This window comes from Pholcus phalangioides, unplaced genomic scaffold, assembly GCF_987345545.1.
Source record: "Pholcus phalangioides strain wild (caught in Gottingen) unplaced genomic scaffold, Ppha-v1.0 ptg000017l_1, whole genome shotgun sequence".
NCBI classification, from domain to species: domain Eukaryota; kingdom Metazoa; phylum Arthropoda; class Arachnida; order Araneae; family Pholcidae; genus Pholcus; species Pholcus phalangioides.
Window position 1 is genome coordinate 50,598,750 of NW_028301610.1, and position 22,859 is coordinate 50,621,608.

Below are 22,859 nucleotides of genomic sequence, written 5' to 3' on the forward strand. Positions count from 1 at the left end.
AGTAGACGTTACAGTACAGGTCGCCCCCGAGTTACAACGCTGAATGAAGACCGGTATTTGGCAGTAACTGCCAAAAGAAGCAGATGGAGCACAGCATCCGACCTGTCTCATCAGCTATCTGCAGCCACGGGTACCACAGTTTCAAGGCAAATCGTTTACAGACATTTGGGACTGCCCCATTTGGTGCAGATATTGGTCTATATGCTCGCAGGCCTGTCAGATGTGTTCCGCTCACGGCAACTCACTGTCGGCAGCGATTAGCCTGGAGTAGAGAACATGCAATGTGGACATCGTCACAGTGGGCTTGTGTGATGTTTTCCGACGAGTCCAGGTTTAGCTTGCAGTCTGATTCACGTCTGACTTTCATACGGAGAACGCCAGGTACCCGTTACCACCAAGACAACATCATTGAACGACACCGTTACGGTGGTGCAGCATTGCTTGTTTGGGGTGGAATTATACTGGGTTCCAGAACAGATCTGCATGTTCAAACCGGAACCATGAAAGCCCAAATTTATCGGGACATCATTCTGGAACAACATGTATGTTTGTTTAGGGGTGTCATGGGCGCAGAATTTGTGTTTATGGATGACAACGCCCGTCCTCACCGAGCAAAACATTGTAAACGAATGCCTTGAATCTGAGTATATAACCCGTATGGAATGGCCAGCATTCTCACCTGACTTGAATCCGATAGAGCATGTGTGGGACATGCTTGGCCGACGAGTTGCAGCCCGTCAACCACCTCCTACATGTGTACCGGAATTTCGGAGAGCATTGCTTGCTGAGTGGAGTGATCTTCCCCAAGATCAGATCAATAATTTGATACTCAGCATGCCTAGGCGTTGTACGGACTGTATTTCATCGCATGGGAGACATACAATGTATTAACCATCATACCAACCATGCAATAGAAAATTTTTGTAAAGGAGATATTTTTTACAATTGCTCCAGGGAGCAAGAATCGTAGTTTTTATGATTGGTATCATACATACACCATCGTTTTTGTTCTTTATCTTTTGTTTAATAAATGGGCTTTATGAATAAGTAACGTTTGTTTTGTTTCTGAACCTTTATTTGCCGGAGCTGGCATTATCCTTAATTTATGGACATGAGTGTATTTGAATAATCTGCCTTGGTTTGAGTTGGAATGTAGAGGAATTAATCTGCTGGGTAAAACACCACAATCTATTTCTGTGGTTACCCCAACCCTTATCCTTTTCAGCATCTCAATAAAAGTGAAATCATTGAGTTGCTTCATATTTTGGGTAAGTTCGTCATAAGTGAGTAGTTCAGCCCACACATTTGGAATACTCAGTGATCCCAAGAGCATGCTCAGTTCAGCATTGGATAACTTCTCAAAAGGGGATTTTTCTCTAACAGGAGGCAGTTGTAAAAGTTCTAAACTAAAATATGTTTATTGCTGAACCACCCACCTTCTTCGTCACTGGTGTTGAATATTTCAGATGGATGTATGTTAAAATGACATTCAAAATCATCGAAACTTTGTCTATTATAAACAACACCACATCTTTTAAATCAGATCTCAGAACTTGAAGCACGACATATAAGAGTGGTTTATACGTTGGAGTTTGCTTATGTTCCACAGGCAATTGTAACAGTCTGTGAATTGTTAAGCCATTCCTGTTGGACAATGATACCCACTTTCTTATGCAAGTGAGAGTTTGGACCCAGACTTTAAAGTTAATTAAGAAGCTCTTCCCAGTACCACCAGTGCCACTTATAAAACAACATAAGACTTCACCGCAAGCTATGTACAAAAAAAATTTGATAATGTGGCCCGTTCAGTGATCCAGTGTTTTTACGAGTTTTTTTCAATCATAGAAGAGGAAAACATTTCACTGCATGTCTGAGTGCAAAAGTTTATATTATTCAAATGGGCTTTTCAAATCAACTTCCAGTAATCTGGCGAATTTGTTAATCTGGCATACTCTGGTCTGATATGTGCCAGATTAGCAAGAGTCTATATTTAAGGGGTAAGCACCAAGTTTTTTGGGCATTGTAAATAAATTGAACACAAGATTTTTTTTGTGACATTGAAAACTGTTTTATTTTGACATGCCTCCTGAAATTTTTTTTCCAGTCTACAATCATGAAACTTCTATTTAACAATGTCACCTCTACAGATGGCTGCTTTTTTACAGAACTCCAAGTGACTGTCTTAGAGAGGTTTCATTGCATACTACTCAATTTGCAAGACATCTAAAATTGCACAGAAGTCTGCTTTTGTTGATGGATCAAGTAGGCTATTAGCCTCAAAGTTTTATAGCTGCTACAGAAATCTGTCATAATGGTAGTTTTTTCCCGCTATTGCAAGCTCTCATTAGAACAGACTTTTGGATGAAAAGAAGTAATTTAGCTGGTTACCTGACTGTTTCCTAATTTTTAAAGTAAACAACTGGTCTATATTTTGTGAATATGATAACAATACCCAAACCATAAAAAGCAATTCTAATATGCAGCATGAACTGTACCTGATGTGAGAAAAATCATTTCAAAGGCCCACTTAATTAACTAATACATTGAGTTTTTCTTTTGAATTCAAAATCTTAATGACACTTTCTGACTAAATGTTTATAATGTTTCAAGTAAACTTATGCATCATTACACTGTTATTCAGATCAGATCATTTAGCTTACCTGGATTTCAAAAGAAGAATCTTCAACCAATTTTCTTTTGGGATTCGGTGATGACTGCTTCAAAAATGCCAAAATACTTTTTTGTGACATCTCTCTGAATTAAAAAAAAACAAAAACAAATAAGAATACTATTCAAAAAATTATAATAGACAGGGAAATAAATATGTCTCAACTAGGGAAAAATATTACAGTACAGGGATCATTGTTACATTATGAGAAGCTACCAATACCATCATGTGCTACCAATTTTATGCTACTACTGGTTTTTGGTATTAAATTGGTGTTTTTGATGGTATCAGGGGGTAGGAAGTGAGAATTTACACAATTACAGCCTATCCCACTTCTTTTATCTTGCCTGCCCTTCTGCCACATTAGGCCGGATAGTCTGGATTCTACTGCATTTAGATTACTGGAAATTATTCTTTTATGTCTACAATGTAAATCTGTCTAGTAACATGCCTGTGTTTTGGAGAGTTCATCTTTCTCAATACAGAGATGAATACCAATTCTCACCTTTCAGCTCCAACTTCCAATATTTACCATTTTTTCCCCATGATAGTTACATGATATTCATCATAAAAAATTTCAGTAATCTGACCTGGGTATTTTCTTCCCTTTATGTTTGATTGAAATAAAATTCCCAACTTTGATGTCAGGTCTACTTTGTTCTTCATCAAACTGTTCTTGTTGTAGGAGTTAGAACAATCTTTCATCTTTTGTGGTGTAGGACATTGATTTCAATCTTCTGGCATGAAAAAGCTGTGTTCACTTTTCTGTCCCTTATGTGTATTTATTTTTGGTTCTGCTATGATTAGTACTATTAATTGAAACCTCTTCAGGGTTTAGACGATCCAGGTCATCAATGAATACTCCTTTCCCTGGAGAAACTAACAGAAAATACTGTCCCCAAGTCACCCCGTAATTCTTAAACATTTCACTAATCATACAACCATTAACTGACTAATTGATTTGATTAGATGATAACTTATCATCCACTATGAAACAATAAGTATACCTCTACCAAAGAAAACTTTTATCAAGACTGTAACCACTAAGCTCTGTGAACAAGGTTTTTTAGTGGTTTCATGAACCCTTAAAACACAGGTTATGCTAAAAGTAGGCATAAAAAGTAAAAAAAAACAGAATAATTATGAGAGATTTGGGCAGAATTTTCACTCATATAGGCTCTCTTGCAGCTGGACCTGGAACCACGCCTCTGATTCATTCATAGTGGCTATGAATGAGCATCATCTAAAATAAAAAATTTAGAGCATGTACCCTAGTCACCAAGTCACCCCATTTGACGGAACCACTGAACGCCAGAACTTTGCCACTGGACTTATCCCATTGCAGAGATCTCTTCTAGCCCAGCATCGTAGCAGAGTCCAGAACACTTTATTTTGTGTCAAAAAAGAAAAAAAAACATAACATACACACAATTTTTACAGCATATTTTCCCCAGACAATTGGGTACTGTCACAATTAACAAATTTTGTAGTGCTGCCATTTGATGGAACCACCAAAAAATACACTTTTTTCGATATTCCAAAAATTTATGTTTACAAAGTTAAATAACTCATAAAACTGTCAAATCTCAATGTTTGTCGTCTAGAGGCCTAAGTCTGTACAGAGCAACTAATTAAGAGTAAAGACGAAAGAAACAAAAAAAAAAAATAATGCAAAAGTTATAATAAAAAATAAAGTTAAATAATAAAATGATTTTGGATAAATTTTTGTAACAATTATATTGAAATACATGTTCATACAACAGTAGCATTTGATACAATAAAAAATGATATGAGACAACTACAGGCGTATTGATAATATAATTTGCTTCTATAATTGAAAATATACATCAATATCTATACATCTATTGCCATTAGAAATTCAAAAACTGATCTTTTAAATGATGCAAACCTAGATAAATTCTGTATTACCAACGGTAAAGCATTAAATAGTTTAGGAGCAAGGTAGTAAAAATGTTTGCAAAATATTTCTTTTCTAAATGAAGGTATGCAGTAAATTTCTTTCGTCTTCTCAGTGATATGGACTCTCTTTGAGTGCATATTGATTTATTTACGATATATGTAGAGTATGATTCAGTAGATGGCGTTATGTCTTATGGGGAGTAGATTTAAATTTCTATAAACTGAGATTTGAGTGTGAGCACTGTAAATAGTTTTGAAACATCTGTTTTGAATAGAACAAATAGGCTGCAGATTTGTCTTGTAATCGCCTCCCCAGATGATGAGACTATATATATATATATATATATAATTTCTCTCAGAAATTTTGCTGTTACCTTTTGTTTAAGATAACAGAATTCATATACAATAAAACATAGTTTTTTAGCTATTTCCAGTGGATGAAGTTTCCATTTTAAATTGCTACTAATGTGAAGTTTGAGATATTTGATATTTTGTACCTGTTGAATTTTTTGGCAGGAATAGTCAAGGTTCATCAGATATATTTGGACTATGGAATTTTAGATTAAAAAATCAATTTCAGAGTAAATAAAGTTTAAATGAATGACTAGTCTTTGAAAGATTTAGGGTTAAATCATTAGGTAGAAACCATTTTATGATTAAGCACAGGTCTTGGTTTATTTTAGTTGTTAGTGTATTAAAATCATTAGAAAAATATAACAGAACTGAATCATCGGCGTAAGTAATCATCGTACCATGAATATTTAGTTTACACAAGTTGTTTATGAATATTATAAAAAGTAAGGGGGCTAAATTTGATCCCTGGAAAACTCCTCTCTGTATAGTGATATAGTCACTTAGAGTGTTTTTGATTTTAACTCTTTGTTTACGATCGGTTAGGTATGAAGTGAACCAGTTCAATGTATTACCTCTGATTCCAGCAGAACTGAGTTTCTTAATGAGAATTGAGTGATTTACATTGTCATAAGCTTTTGAGATGTCTAAAAATATGGCCAAAGTAAATTTGCAGCTGTCAATATTGTTATTAAACAAATTTAGAGAAGTTCAATACAGCGTTTTCAGTACCACATCCTTTTATATAACAATATTTATTTTCAGCAAAGAAGTTTGTTAGGTTAAGGAATTTATAAATTCTAGATGATAAAATGTTTTCTATAACTCTGGAAAAAATTGGGAGAATCGATATAGGTCTGTAATTGTGAAGGGAATTTTTCTCTCCAGATTTTTAGATAGGAGTGATAGTTGCTCGTTTTAAGGAATCAGGAAATGTGGCTGAATAAAAAGATGTATTAATAAATTTTGTTAGAAATTCAACATTATTTCGTGCATATTCTTTAATAAGATATAACTGCTACCATCGTAGTCAGGCGTAGATTTCTTGTAGAAGCTGTTTAGATTATTTAGGACCTCAGTATTATCTACATCAAACAAAACAAAAGAACTTACACAGTTCGATATAAATAATTTTTGAATTCATTAGTATCGTTAAAGGCTAGATAACCCATTGTTGATATCTTTAAAATGGGCATTGAATCGATTTGCTAGTTCCAAGCTGCTAGTTCCAGCAAGTTTTATCAGCAATTTTAAATTATTTCTTGGGAAAAATCTATAGGCCTGTATTAATGTAGAATTTTTTGCCACACCAGTATAACCAATTCATATTTATAATATATATTAAATATGTTTACTAAAATATATGCTGTAAAAATTAAAGTAATTTAAAAAAATTTAACACTGTTTTGGTAAAATAACTTTATAATTAAGCATGTTAAAAAAAAACTTCAAAATACATCTATATATATGATTAATAATATCTGGATTTATCAAATACAAAATAATTTTTTATGCAAAAATATATCAGATTGTAAAAGTTTGCCTTTGTTGCATCATAAGAAATATTTATAGATCAATTAAAAGTTAAATTAATTATTCTTTTAATTATTTGGAATTTGAACACTTTTCTAAGAATCTGAACATGAAAAGGTTTAGTTTAAAAAATTATTTTATTCAACAATAAATGAATTTATTATAAGTATGAATTTAAACCAAAAACCTTTTTTTTTTTAATTTTTACAATGAAATTAAATGAACCTTTTTGGATAGAACATGTTTTTAGAAATGAATTATACTTGATTCACAGATACCTTCTTCTCTTACCCAGAACATGACCCACCCCTCAGTCTCAACGAAGAAATATAAGCAGGTGATCAAAGACCTGGAGCATAATGGAAGAAAATCCATAGAGATACCAGTGAATTATGGGAGGAGGGCATAGCTTTTTTCAAAATAATTTTTTTTTAAAGAGGGACCAGGCCCGTCATTCAAGGGGGGGGGGGGCTGGCTTTTGAAAATACACTAAAAATGGTATATATATATATATATATATACATACATTGGGTACATGTGCCCCCCCCCCGGAAAAAGTTGAAATGACGTCCCTGAGAGGGACCCACTTTCACTTTTGGTGGATTCTCACATTAGGGAGAAGAAAATACATTTCACTGGAAGAAAGAGCAAGAACAAAAACATTTGAGAAATAGCCAGATGTACTTTATAGTTATAGTCGAATTTCATAAAAAAGAAACTACTTAATTACAGAGCATGTTAAAAACACAAAGTACTGTGATTAATCGATCAAGATATTACTCATTTAAAATGTTTACCTGGTCAATTGAACACACGTTTGTTTACAACACAGTCGATAAAAGAGCGCGAAAAAACTTCATTCCTTTCTTGTGTTGCCACAAACATTTGTATGTTTTTTTTCGATATTTGGTCATGATGCAAAAATAACCGAATAAGCAAACAAGGTCGAAATAATAGTGACCATAACCGGCATGGCCATGTGACTCATTTTTTAAGATACATTCTCGTATTTTTTCCTCATCTTTAGCCATCCCGACTTCATTTTCAATAAGAATATTCAGTATTCTCAGCTAATATTTTACAGAACTATCAATTTGGCTTGGAGGATATTGTGGCCAGATTGTGTTGCGGGAGGAATTTTGAGGGCTTTGATACTGTAGCTGATATTAATAAACCAGACATAGCCCAGCATCGTTTTCATTTCATCACTTTCATACTGTGGTTATTTTTTCAACAACGTATTATTTTAATGACTTATATAAGTCAGTATAATGAGTAAAGTATATTTTAAATTTTGCAAACCGGATGCTTTTCACCCCACCCTCTCTTTCCTCCATTACTTGCAATTCTTTTTATTCATAAACTCCGATTCAGGTTGAGGGAGTCAAAAAGGTCATTTACTTAATTAAAAGCAGTGGTCTTTTATCAGAAGTCCTCGATTTACGGAAGATTCACCGACGGGAGCATCACCACTAAGAAAAACCACCAATAACAAATCGTCTCCATTGAGTGAGTGACCAAGTGAGCGAGCGATTTAGAGAGTAAACGATTGAGTGAGTGACCATATGAGTGACTCAGTCATTTACCTACTCATTTTCTTACTCACCAACTCCGACTCACTTACTCATCTGTTCACTCACTCACGTACTCATTTGTCACTTGCTCAATCATCGACTCATTTGCTCACCTGTTCACTCTATAACTCTCTGGCTCAGTCACCTATTAATCCACCCACTAACTACGCCACTTTATCGATGAATTGTTTGTTAGTGAATTTGCTTAGCTGTGAATTGTTATGTTCGTGAATTTTCCCAGCGGTAAATTTTCTTTTCGGTAAATTGTGTGGCGGGAAATTGTTGTCGGTGAATTTTCCGGAGATGAATTTTACACACACGAGGGTCCTTGGAGACATTTCGAGTGGGGGGGGGGGAGATCCGTGAGCTTGGATGAGAGGAAACAATTAACTTATTGTTTTCACATTGCCATATGCAGAATATTACTTTTTAACCCTTTACTGCGCACTACCCTTTAAAGTTGGAATTTCAACAAAAAAAAAGTTTTAGGCTGTCTACTTCGGCCTAAAGGAGTACGCAGGTACGATTTTGTAAAAATTGCACTTACCATTTTGATTCTGTGGGTGTTACATAAGCGAGAACACTGCGCCACTAGAGCTCTGAAAAATGCGTCTAAGCGAGCATTGCAGTGAAGCGCGTAAATGAGTCGAAGCTTTTGCATATGAATGAAAAAACACTGTATTATACCTATGTATCAGATTTAGCATGACCCAGGGTACACCACGGGGAGGCCTGCTACTCTACTCCCCACCCCATCCCCCCCCAAAAAATTCTTGTTTATATGATTTTTTTACGAGAGAGAGAGAGAGAGAGAAATAATGAAATATATATTTGCAGTTCTTATATATATACACATGTCCTATGCTCAAAAATATTTACAATCAGTCTATTTTTTGGCTTCATGAAATTTTTCGAAGGTTCAGGAGCGTATTCCTCGGTATTGCTGCTATCCGCATTCTCGAATTCGCTACCCCTCAAGCACTTTCAGTGCTTTGGGAAGACTTGGTAGACCTCTCCGCGCCATTTACAGAAGGATTAATAATTAATAAAGAAAAAAATGAACTACAATTATATTTACAATAAAGAAAAAAAAAGCTATGTATGTACACAAAAAAATATATATACAGTCGGCCCCCCGTATTCGCGGGGGTTACGTTCCTGGGGTGACTGCGAATACGGAAATCCGCGAATAACCGAAACCATAGGGTTTTTTGTTTATCTCGTTTATTGAACGCCATGAGAAGAGCAGGGTGACGCAGAGGTAGAAGAGAAATGTAAAAGAGGGTGCAGCGGTTGTTGGCGACGTTTTCTGAAAGAACATTGTGATTTCTGTTTGATGTTTCTTCTTCATATCATCAAGTATGTTGGAATATGTTGACAAGGCTACTCTACTAATTTTTCTGCATGTGAAGGACGTACCATAAAGGCATCGGTGAACTTGTCTTTTACTTAATATCTGCCACGGCTCTAGTTATGACAGTAATGACATTAGTGATGATGTAATTCTTCCATACCTTCAAGACATTTTATGGATTTGCATCTTCTATTGCGTGTACAATCATCTCCACTGAGTGGCGTGTATAGTGAGCCTTGAATGTTCGCTTTAATCCCTAATCAAGGGGCTGAATGATAGATGTTGATTAGGAGGCATATAAAGGAGTTCCACACCATCAGCTTTGAACACATTGACATCTTGTTGTCCAGGAGCATTATCCAGTATCAAAAGAACTTTGAATGACATGTCTCCACTCTCAAGGTATCTCCTGACTTCCGGAACGAAACACCGTTTAAACTAATCCAGGAAAAGTGCTTTCATAGTCCAAGCTCTTTTATTGTTCATCCAAAATACTGGAAGCTTTGACATCCTTTCTCTTCAATGCTCGCGGATTCGCAGATTTGAAAACTACGGTGGGCTTTACCATGTACCCATACGCATTTGCACAAAACAATAGGGTAAGTCTATCTTTAAACCAGGCACTCGCTTGTCTTCTTGATTGATAAATGTTCTTGCGGCATTTTCTTCCAAAACAGTACAGTTTCGTCAACTTTAAACACCTGCTGAGGTGCATAACTCTTCTAACTCTTCTCTTCAATAATTTTCTGCAAAGTCTTTGGAAATTTTCTAGCTGCCTCCTGGTCGGCAGAGGCTTGTTCGCCAGCGATTTTTACATTGCGTAATCTGAATCGTTTCTTAAACCTATGAAACCAACTTTTACTTGCATAAAATTCTGATGAAATAGACGTTTTACCAGCTCTTCCCTTTATAGAAGCGTAAAATGTTATCGCCTTTTCCCGTTATAATATTACAATCAATTGGAACACCTTTTTTGTAGTAGTCTTGTACTCACAAAAAACAGCATTTTCTGTACGAGAAACACATGGATCCAGTAGGCGATGCAATGTTTTCGCTGCCTCAGGTGCAGCTACAGCCACGGCTGAACGAATTTCAGATTCATTTTTCTTGATATATATTACCGTAGATTCATTGATTCCGTAATGGTGGGCCACAGCAGCAGCAATTGACTTACTTTCGCGAAGCATAGTCAATATATCCAATTTTTCTTGTAAACCTTTCACTTTTTTTTGTCTTTCCGAAGCATTATCAGTAGCACTTGAAAAATGAGCCATCCTAAACACACACAACTCAAATTTTGTAAACAAAACACGTAAATGACGATTGCTGAGTGATTCGAAAAAAAAATCTCCAATGAAGGAAAAAAACCGCGAATACGGAAACCCCGAATATGGAAACCGCGAATACGGGGAGCCGACTGTATATATATATATATCTACACAATTATATAAAACTTATTATTGTACGGTAGCGAAACTCAACAGCGGGAGCAAAATAATTCGTGCAGGTCTAAGTAAAGATGACTCGAGCTACTGATAAAATCATCCCCCCCTGAAACCTCCCCACAAAATTCCAGAGGATCACATTTCCTACAAATGGAATATATAATATATATATTTTTTTTTTATAGACAACCAACCCTCCCTCACAGCATCTGATAGTCCCCCAGACAAAGAAAAACAGAAAACGTGAACACAGATGCTTCCTCTCGTCATCGCGTTCGGTTGTGTAATATGATACGAGCTAGTGGCGCAATGTTCCAGTTGATGGAACACCTTATTTTATTCAACGATTCTTCGCATGTTTCCTGCATAAAAAACTGAAAATGATGTAGAATAAATAGTGTAGAGTACAGTCAACGGATGTAACATAGAAATTTTTCTTCAAGCAATCTTTTTGTATCAGAAAAAATATACAAAATTTCTTGTAAATACGAGGATTTTAAATAATGTGTCACAGCTGAAAATCATGGATTGCCTTGTGTAGTGGTGCCATCTATGATTGAAAAGGAAAATTCAAAGTAAATGGTAAACCTATTTTTATCCATTTATAATTGAATTTAACGGTTTGTGTGAGAAGCTAGTCAACTTTGGTGTTCCATGCAGTGGAACACTAAACAACAAAGGGTTAAAGGGGTCCGTGGTTTTCAGTTTATTTATTTCGGCAGGAACTTTCTGGGGACAGTTGCTGTCGAAATAAAGGCCCGTTTACACGAGACAAGTGCTTTAGTTGGTAACTTAATTTTAACTTACCGATTCTTCTTGAAAGTGTCCACACGATAAGTGGTAAGTAGACGCTCATTGGATAATTTTTACGGAGGCGAGCGCAGTTAGCGCATGCGCGCTTCAGTCTACTCAAATCCACGGAGAGAGAGACGCACAATGCGCGGGAGAATAATAGTAATAATTTTTTATTTATCTGGCATTCAGAGAGGTGCTTTTTTTAAAGCTCATAGCTGTCGTAACGATGGATGAAGATGATCAGGTAGAACTTACGAATACTGTGATCAGAGCCACATTATATATATTTTTTTAAAGAATTTTGAATAGAGAATTTTGAATTTTTAAAGAATTTTAAAGAATATAAATTTATTCACTTTCACTTACTCAAGAGGGGAAAAAAGAATACACAACATATAAACTTATGTAAGTCATCGAGAAGAAATATAAGATTTCTCTATTTCTCCTCTAAGTTGTAAATATCGATTATATGATATTTTAATCGAAAGAGGAGAAAAATTATGAATTATGTAAGCCGAAAATATGGGAGAATATTCTTGGCATTCGTAGGAAATTCTAAGGGTTAAAAATTGAATAATAAAAATTATTCGAAATTATTATTTTTTAATTTAATCTATAGAGATGATATCTTTATGTTAAATATTTGATCATGTATTTTTACAACAGATGGCAGCAAATTCGTGCTGGACGAGAGAAATATTCGAAACCCCCCTCCATTTTTTAATATATAAATCCTCCACACCTGATATATATTTTTGACTCTTCAATTTTTTTCAACTCCTGACATCACGTCGACAGAATATTCCATAGCTTTTTCCAACATCGAATAATTTTTAGCTTGTTTGTTGAGGTAATTTTCATTTCTATAGTTCAACAAACATTCATGGCGAAGATATTTTTTTCAAAAAACTTGAAGGTTGTGTCCTCTGGCCACCTCACCATCCAATATTTCCGCGGAATTCTAGCGAAACTTCAGGAGACGACGGAGCATGAACAGGTTCACGCTTGAGATCAAAATAAACCCCTCCGTGAGAGAGCAAAAAGACCCCTCCAAGAGCGGCAGGCAACGCCCACGTGCGCATGCGCATAGGTCTACTTAACCGGAAAAAATAGAACCGTTCGTATTCACTTACCAACTAAATCACTTGCGTACTTGCCAACTAAAGCCGTGTAAACGGCCCTTATCGTCTGCATACGTTGTATCGTACTTGGCAACTTAATTTTAAGTTGCCAACTAAAGCACTTGCCTCGTGTAAACGGGCCTTAAATCAAAGTAAAATACAGTAAAGCACAGCAAAGGGTGAAAGACAGTAGTGCTATTTTTTTTCGTTCCCATGAATTTGGCCAAAGCTAAGAAATGTCACCTTCGAAATTGCGACCTTGATCTGTCGTGATAACATTTGGATTGGATTGGATTTTCAATTTATTGGCGCAAGGACGAATTTGTCCAAACTGCGTCAAAACAAATGATTATATAGAAATAAGAAATTGTCGTTTTTTGTCATGCCAAAAAAATAAAACTGCGCATGATAAAAAGCAACGTGATACGTAAAACAATGGTATAAATTGTAAAAACTATAATTTATACAAATACAAATACAAATACAAATACAACGCCACAACAGGCAAAATGCCCAACGAGGTGGCTGATAAAAAGATGCCCATAAAAATATGGTTGTCATATGTTTCAAAAATACAGCAACCCAATTAAAAATGCAATTAACACAAATTACAAACAATATATACTCATGATAAAATATTATACAATGCCCATAAAGAATACTTATGGTTGTCTTATTCTAAGAATGGATAGCTTCTCGATTTACCCCAACATGTTTATCGTATTTCTTTTTAAACGTGTCAATTGTGTTACAATTTACTACCTCCGGGGGTAAGCTATTCCATTTATTAACAACCCTATTGGAGAAAAATTCCCTGTGACACCATAACCTTGCATTGTCCCTCACCAATCGATACTGGTGTCCCCTTGTAAAAGTAGTCGATTGGCGGTGTACTAAAAGTTCATGGTCCATCCTATCCATCCCATTGAAAATTTTGACTACTTCGATCATATCTCCTCTACACCTGCGTTCATCCACTGTAAACATATTCAAAAAATGAAGTCTCTCTTCATAACTCAAGCCCTGTGTGCCAATAAGGACACGCGTAGCTCTTCTCTGCACCCCTTCAACCAAGTCTATGTCCCTCTGTAGGTATGGTCTCCAAAACCTTACAGCATACTCCAGTCCAGGACGAACTAAGCCTCGAAAAAGCGGAAGAATGACTTTAGGAGAACGCGAAGAGACCTTTTTGAAAATGAGACCAAGCATTCTATTCGCTTTTTTGACAACCGCTGAACAATGTTCAGAAAACTTAAGTCGCTCGTCAATGAGAATTCCCAAATCGTGACTCTAGTTGCATCCGGGATAGTGACACCAGTAGTATAGGCTGGTTCGACTCTGGACCACCATCGACATTAGGGAAATATATTTCGCGTTTTGATATTCTATAAATTCTTCATCCGACTCCAATGTCGACGACTTTGTTTTCGAGTGAAGAAACTATCACATCAGCACGTCTGTGAACCGGCTTCATCGTTTCAGTGGAGAACCAGTTTTTGCAATTGAGGTTTACAAAGGAGATTATTTCGTTTTTCTTTCCTTAGTTACGACTTCGACCATATTCAGTTTCACAATTAGTATAATATTTCCCTCTTCACGCGATGTCCATAACTAACGTGGAAGTTGATGATGTAAAATTTAAACACCCATCTACGGTTATACTTTGCGGCTGTTCACAATCAGGTAAAACAACTCTAGCAAAGTCAATGATTCATAAAAATGTGTTTGGTGATAAATTGAAAAATGTATTATGGTGTTGTTCAGAATTCCAACCCTGGCTTTTGGAAGAAAAAACTATAAAATTTGAAAAAGGAATTCCAGATTCATTAGAAAATTGGGATTTGATTGTAATCGATGATTTAATGTCTAAAATTGATGAGAAAATTTCTCAGTTATTTACAGTGAATTCTCATCACCATAAGATTAGCGTAATTTTGATTTTACAAAACTTGTATCCAAAAAATAAAATAATGCGAGATATTAGTTTGAATAGTCATTACATAATATTATTTCGAAATAAACGTGATTGCAGCAATATAGTAAGTTTTGGCAAGCAAGCTTTTCCTCGAAATTTTGATTATTTTTGGGATTCTTATAAGAAGGCGGTTGCAAAGAATTATGGCTATTTAGTCGTGGACTGTCATCCTCAAAGTGTAGAAGTTTTGAGATTACGAGACTCCTGTTTTGCCGATGATAAAGGAATTCATTGGGTGTACGTTCCAAAATGAATAACATAAAAAGAAACGTTGATTTCCTTTCCATATTGAAAAGTTCTTCTCCAAGTCAAAGAAAAGCTATTTTAAAGACAATGTCTCCCGATCAGTTGAAATGTCTTTGTGAAATCTGTCATAACGTGTTGCGAGGTGTTTTGCCAGTGAATGTCAATAAACTGAGAAGGTATAAAAAAGCAATGCGTGATTTAGCTTCCAGATCACTCTCGAATAAAGTCAAAAAAAGTATATTAATCAAACAGAGTGGTGGCTTTCTTCCATTTTTGATTCCAGCAGTTTTATCTACGGTCGGAGGGATCGTTAGAAAATTAATTGAATAATGGCTAACAAAATGGCTCTAGTGCCTGAGAACTTCATATATTCGCAAAAGTTTCAGAGCAGACCTGAAAACAGAATCGAGGATGAAATTTCCTTACTCATGAATGAACGGAAAATTCCAGATGATCAAAAAGTAAAATTATTAGGTTCTCTTTTGACTCGATATACTCGTTTGATTCAAACCCCCTATGAAGCACTTAGGGTCAGCATGGATACTAAAGAAGAGAAGGATACTAAAGAAGATGAATTTTCAAAAAATATTCCTGCAGATATTTATAATGAAATTATGTTGGCAGTTCCTAAACGCTATGAAAGGTTTGTTCCTGATATACTTTACAAAATGGAAAAAGCTGGTATAAATTTCAATGAAAAAGGTGAGATTAAAATTCAAAATTCACCATCTATATTGAAATCAAATATTGCGGATATATTCTCATTTATATCACGTTCAAAGAAAACAGAAACTGCTCCCCTCGGGTTCTATGAATTTTATGAACGTTTGAAGACGCAAAATATACCTAGGTCTTTTATTGCTAACAAATACCTCACGTCATTAATTCCAGAAGAGCCATTGCCTTCACAGCAGAGTCCAGAAACCTCTGCATATTTCAGACCTACATACGGAGATGAAGAAGATCCGCAACGTTATCAAGTCTCAGTGAGAGGGAGAAAACTAAGTGACCTTGTAGAAAAATGGAAGCCTTACTAAGTAAAATTTATTACGATTATCGCAACCCAGGTGGTTTCGGAGGCGTATCCCGCTTGGCAGAATCTTCAGGAATCGCACCGAGAGATGTTGGAAGGTGGTTAGCCTCTCAAGATGTTTACACACTTTATAAACCTTCAAAGCACTCTTTTTTACGGCTTGAAACGGTGGTGAAAGATAAATCTTTTCAGTTTCAAGGGGATCTTATTGATTTTTCCAAATATGCACGATTTAACAATGGTTTTAAGTATATCTTGATTAACATTGATTGTTTTAGTCGATATGCATATGTTATACCATTAAAAAATAAAACACAGGACAGTGTTTTACAAGCGTATAAAAAATTGTTCAAAGTTGATAAACCTAAAAAACTTCAAACAGATAGAGGTAGCGAGTTTTACAACGCAAAAGTACGAAATTTTTTTAAAAAACAAGGCATCCACCATTTTTCGTCTTATTCTGAAAAAAAGTGTTCGTTAGTAGAGAGACTCATCAGAACTATAAAAACGAAAATATACAGAATATTCGAACATCGAAATTCCTATAAATATATTGATATTTTACCCGACATCATAAAGTGCTACAACAACACGATCCACAATAGCATAGGAATCTCACCTATCAAAGTGCATAAGAAAAATTACAAACCAAAATCATATGCTGTATTCGATGAAAGCGTCTTAACAAAAAGATTCAAGTTTCGAGAAAACGATCAAGTGAGAATATCTAAAAGAAAAATACCATTCCGGAAAGGATATTTACCTCAATGGAGTGATGAAATATTTTTGATTCATAGAAGATACAACACCGTTCCACATACTTATAAGTTGAAAGACCTTGCTGGAGAAATTATTAGCGGGCGTTTCTATTCCCCAGAGTTACAATTAGTTAAAAAAGATTTTACCGATTACTGGAAAGTGGATACGATTTTACGATCTCGAGGATCTGGACGGAATAAGGAGATTTTAGTGAAGTTTAGAGGATTTCCAGATAAATTCAACCAGTGGATAAAGCAATCATGGCTGAAATGAATTCTCAGTTTTATGTAACATTGGCTAGTAATGCCAGTTCAACTATGTTCAAATCGAATACTCAATCCCATTTCATAACAAAATTAGCATCTCCTATTAATTTCACGGAAATGGATTATGAAGTTGGACTTGTTGAAATAATCTGTAACAGGAGTTGGTGGAATGTCACTGATGTTAACAACAGATATAAAGTATCTTATGAAGACGAAATAGAAGTGGGTGAAGAGAGAACTTATAAAATATCAATGTTTTTAACTCATGATGGCAAGAAAAATGAGAATATATTTGATACTATTAATGAAAACATTGCATATTATCTTAAAAAAGAAGAGCTATCGTTTCGATTAGAAAACGATAACGTTCATCTGAATATTCCTGAGGGTTATGAAGTTCGTATCACAAAAGAACATGCACCAAAGATGCTATATATGTTATACTTAGCTGAAGAAGATATAATCATCAATAAATCAGGTGAATTTAGATTCAGACCAACATATTCTAATATTTCAGGACAATATATTGAAGTAATCAACAGAAATAAAATTGAAAATCCTACGTTTACCGTTCCAATAACTTTCAATGGTGACTTAATCAAAAATCTGAATGAAAACATCAATTCCATCGTGGGAAGAAATGTTGTTACGTTTTATCGAGATGATAATACTGTCATTATGGATATCATGCCAAATTATGCTGTGTTAATTAGCAAGAGGCATGCTCCTATTCTTAGCAATATTTTTAGTATAGATGAAAATGAGAAAGAAATAGAATCTATTACTTTTTTTAATTTTAATGAAAAAGATATCAACAAAAGTGTGTTAGAAAATATGGAGTACTTTAAAATTATTGAAAAACCGATCAAACAGAAAGAAAAAGTTCATAAATCTGATAACTTAGAAATACCTGTTGGTCTATATACTATTCCAGAAACGTTTCTGTCGAGCTTTAAAAAAGTTTCTATGCGAATATTGCCCAGTAAGAAAGTGGAGATGGAAGTTCCTAAAAAGCATGAAATTGTCTTCTGCGATGAGTTAAAAGATATGCTAGGGTTTAGCGATTCATCATTTGAAGAAGGAATCTATACCAGTGAATACCCTCTAGATTTAACGGCAGGTCAGTCCGAGCTTTTTGTTTATTGCGACATTACATCATATAGTAGAGTGGGTGATGTCAGCGCTCCACTTCTACGTATAATTCCTGTTTTAAAAGATGAAAATGAACAGATAGTTCAAACTTATTCATCACCTTTATACTTTCCAGTGAGAAAAAAATATTTCGATACAATAGAAATAGAGATACGAAACAGTAGCGGATCCCGCGTAACCTTTACTTCAGGGAAAGTGTTCTTAGTACTCAGTTTTAGAAAACAACCCCGAAAAGTATAAAATCAAAGTAGCCTAGCTGCAACCTGAACATGTTACCTGTTTCTGAATGCACTGAATATTATTGTAATCAAGCCGGAGGAAATGTCCCATATTTTCAAGGCTCTAGATATCAGAGAGGATATGGATTCTGGTCAAATTTAGGTCGTTATGCCATTCCAATGATTTTTTCGGCTGGAAAATATCTTGGCCGTCAGCTAATTAAAACAGGAAGCAGAGTTGCAGAAGATGTAATTGGCGGAAGAAATTTTAAAGAATCTGCGAAAGATCGATTAAAAGAAACTGGAGGGAGTATAAAAGACGATGTTTTGAGAAAATTACAATCTGGAGGGGCTATAAAAAGGCGAAAAACCAAACAGAAACCATCAAAGAGAAGCAAAAAACGGAAAGGAAATAAAGACATTGATATATTTTCATAAAACATGCAGAAAAATAAATGTTACTGTCTGAAATCTGAACTAGAATTGTTTTCGGAAAATCCTGTGCAGTTAGCTATAGAGAATTCTTCGCTTGTTGAAGTTCGTCCAGTGTCAAGTATAAGTGATAAATCCCCTATTGAATTCTTTGTACCCGGATCAAGTGAACATTATCTTGACTTATCTAATGCTCTGATACATTTACAAGTCAAAGTTGTGAAAGCTGATGGATCAAATACTGATGAAGCAAGTGATAAAGTTAGTGTGATTAATTATATCGGTAATACATGGGCTTCTCAAGTGTCTGTGTACCTCAATGATAAATTAATATCATCTAATCCAAATTATGGTTATCGAAGCATTTTGGAAGCCTTATTGTTCTATCCCGAAAAAGCTCAAAACACCTACCTTACTGCAGGACTTTTTTCTCATGATACACCAAGCTCTGCAGATGAGCCAGATCCCACAAAAGCAGTAAGACCTTTCAACATTGGTTTAGCTAAACGATATGCGTTTACGAAAAACAGCGCTACAGTTGACCTAGTCTCCCCTCTTCATTTAGATTTGACTCATCAAAGTAAACTTATAATTCCAAATGTCTCACTTCGATTAAAATTTGAACGCAGCAAAGAAGCATTTGTTTTGATGGGGACTAGTGAAAATTATAAACTCCTCATACAACATGCAGCTTTACTCATTCGAAAAGTTTCAGTGTCACCGAGCATATTTCTAGCTCAACAAAAGGCTTTGGAACACGCAGTAGTTAAGTTACCTATCAGGAGGGTTGATGTGAAAAGTTTTACGCTCGGTTCTGGTGTTCAGTCTAATACTGTTAACAATGTATATATAGGACCTAATCCCACTCGAATCATCGTTGGATTGGTATCGAATGCAGCATTCAATGGTAATTTCAAAAAGAATCCATTCAACTTTAAAAACTATGGAGTGAATTACATCTGCATTCTAAAAGATAATCAGATGATACCTTCAAAACCGTACACCCCTCAATATGATTTGAACTTGTATGCAAGAAGCTATATGAGCTTATTTAACGATCTACACAATCAAGACATAAACATAGCTTATACAAACTTCAAAGATAATCAATGTTTATACGCCTTCGATTTAAGCGTGGATTATAATGCAGACGAAAGCCATAGCTCGCCGGTAAGCAACTCTTCTCTAAGCATCGATCTCAAATTTGCTGAGCCCTTATCAGAAACGGTGAATTTGATAGTGTATGCAGAATTCCATAACGTTATTGAAATCGACAAGGCTAGAAACATTTATATTGATTATTAAAAAATGGACACTGTAACGCTGTGGACGTTGGCTCTGAACGATCCTGTTCTGAAAGACATTTTTGGTGGAGTTTATGCGTGTGATAGACTCCCTGAAAAAACTAAACATTTCAAAGCATTCATTGTGAATTTAGACCCTGCTAGCGAACCTGGAAGTCATTGGGTTGCTATTTATTTTGAAAACGGAAAATGTTATTATTTCTGTAGTTATGGTACGAGACCTAAGATTTTGAAAATACGCAAATTTATTTATGACAACGCTAGATTTTTAGAGTGGAATGAAATCACATACCAAGGACCGTATTCAAAAAGTTGTGGACATTTCTGTTTGTATTTTTTATGGCATATAGCTAGAAAAAAGCCTTTGCATGGATTATCTAGAAACACTGAATACAGTGAGAATGTGGTTGAAGAATTTGTGAAAAATAATTTTGAGTTAATTAGCGCTGATTCGCTCTCAGATATATGTCAAACATGCTCTAGCATGATTTTTATCAAAGAATGAAATTCCATAAATTTATTGGTAAGAAACCGGTTTTCTGGTATATAATATATTCTGTTTGAACCAATCAAAGTCTGTGACAGGTGCTTTCTCTATAAATTGAAAAAAAATAACCAAGTCGATTTCATAATAACTCAAGTGATGGAGCGATACGGATTCATATTCTTGTATAGAGCAAATGAAAGCGATAAGGAATACAAACCATATTTCTACAGTGAAAAGTTGTATTCTACAATACTAGAATGTATTCAAGCTGCAACTACGAGTGCAATTGACGTTCCTGAAACGCTACCATTAAAGCTGGGATATTTCAAAATTGTCAGCAACTATGAGATTGTGAAAGATTTGAATCTTGGTGCTCCTCAATTCAACAAACAAAGCAAGAAGATGATGGACTACGATAACGAGTGTTTGATCACCATCTGATAAAACTGAAAGAAACTTTTTGTACCAGTATGTTGTAACTTTCATGATTTTAATATGTAAGCCATGTAGGCAAATGTATAGAAAAAATAAAAATAGTCGTACAATCAATCTCCTGTCTCCGTTCGGTTATTTAGCATCTTGTTTGCTTAATTGGGAATTTCTGGTATGTGGGATAAGAGACTACCTACACACACCCACATGCACTCCAGTGCTGTGGGTTATTAAACTTTCATGAAGAGGGTCGTTGTCAAGGTGAGACCAAGGGGTTGTCAAACGTTTAAGATAACCTTCAAAAACTATAGGTCATTTCTGGAAAAAGTATTTAAACTCATCCAGTCTCAGAGCTAACTCACATTCACTTCAGAGCTCTTGGATCTCTGCATCTTAAGCATCTACAAGTCATCATCATGAGCGAATCGGGTAAGTGTACTTAACTTATTGGCTATTTATTATTTTCATTATTACTTTTTTACCCTAGAATACTAACTAAAATAAAAACTGTATGGTACTTAAACTATCGATTCTTCTTGGTATACGTATCAGAGTACACAGAGTTGATATTCTAGGTTTAAACAAAGACGTATATCTTGAATTTAAAAATAAATTTAATTTTTCAATAAATTTTTAGAGACTGGTTCAGATACCATATCCCAAATCGAAAAGAAATTGAAAAGGAGAAATAAAAACTTGAGTAGTAAGTGGAAAAAAATTTGAATTTTAATTCTAACTAATCTTGGAATTTAAATATAAAATAATGGTGATTCTTATCATACTTCAGACCTGTTTATTCAAAAAATTTCATTTTCTTAGCTAGCTCTCTGTTGAAGAAAAAACAGAAGAGAAGAGATTTTGACATTGAAGAGAATATCTCATCTCCTCCAATCGGGAATCATCTACTGCAAAAAAAATCGAATAATGAGATGAACTTTGACCTAATTTTGTTGAACGATTTCGTCAACAAACCAAAGGACATCCCCAACTATAAAATTTATGTGGGGAAAGGAATTTGCCTTGAAACTACTGAGTATAAAAAGGCAAATTATCTCAATTTCTACAGACTCGAAAATGGTCTGATAAAAAATCGGTTCAATGTGAATCTGGAAATGTTGGATAACCTAATGAAGGGGTTACAAAGTGTCTCCGACTTCGTGAAACTATATGAATGATTTGTGTTATTTAGACGGGGAGAGCTTATAGAATGATGTCTATTTGATATTGATTTACAGGGAGTGGTGTATTATAGAACTTGGCATTATTTTTACGTAATGCTTATTAATGGGAAACATGGTATGGACGTTATAATATTTACTATTGTAATTGTGATTTGTAGTGTGATTTTATTATATACTCGATTCATTTATTTGCTAGCTTATAAAGTCTAGTTTTTGGAAGTAAAATTTTGAATTTACATGTCACAGCTGTCCCCTTTCCAAAAAATGTTTGCAACCGAAAAATCATCCTTCAATGGCTACATAGTAAACTACACAAAATTGTTACAAAATGCAGTAGATCCGCTCGGGGCATTAATTAACAATAAGAGCGAAATCAAGAAAATAATCAAGTTTCATTTAAGGCAACAAAGCATAAAATTTTTTATCATTCTGACTATAATTTTCATCAAGAATTTAGATACCGACACTAACTTCAGGTATGCATATTTCAATTCATCTACGCAAATAGTTCTAACTGTGAATCTAATAAATACAAAATTGAAGGATGCATTTTCTAAGGTTCTAAACTCAATTGAATCTTATATATTTCAAGGTTCGGGTTGGAAAATATATA

At 34.8% G+C, this 22,859-nt stretch overlaps 3 protein-coding genes across 3 annotated transcripts in view; 2 read left to right on the forward strand and 1 right to left on the reverse strand.

Moving 5' to 3' along the window:
- Positions 1–7,363, reverse strand: part of LOC149074062 (uncharacterized) — a 104,832-nt gene extending 97,469 nt beyond the window's left edge. Inside the window, exons 1-2 of the mRNA XM_089246635.1 lie at positions 7,270–7,363; positions 2,661–2,754 (exon numbers count right to left, since the gene is read on the reverse strand). Coding sequence (XP_089102761.1) covers positions 2,661–2,750 — 90 coding nt within the window. The 5' untranslated portion in view covers positions 2,751–2,754; positions 7,270–7,363. The remainder of the gene's footprint in view (positions 1–2,660; positions 2,755–7,269) is intronic.
- A 9,671-nt stretch (positions 7,364–17,034) lies between these two features.
- Positions 17,035–20,147, forward strand: LOC149074063 (uncharacterized protein F54H12.2-like). Its single transcript, XM_089247300.1, has 2 exons — positions 17,035–17,518; positions 18,892–20,147. Exons 1-2 carry the CDS (start codon positions 17,035–17,037, stop codon positions 20,145–20,147), a joined length of 1,740 nt encoding a protein of 579 aa, XP_089103426.1.
- Positions 20,148–21,014: 867 nt separating this feature from the next.
- Positions 21,015–22,487, forward strand: LOC149074064 (uncharacterized). Its single transcript, XM_089246557.1, has 3 exons — positions 21,015–21,494; positions 21,703–21,768; positions 21,885–22,487. The coding sequence occupies exons 1-3, from the start codon at positions 21,482–21,484 to the stop codon at positions 22,238–22,240; spliced, it is 435 nt and encodes a 144-aa protein (XP_089102683.1). The 5' UTR covers positions 21,015–21,481; the 3' UTR covers positions 22,241–22,487.
- Positions 22,488–22,859: the final 372 nt, after the last annotated feature.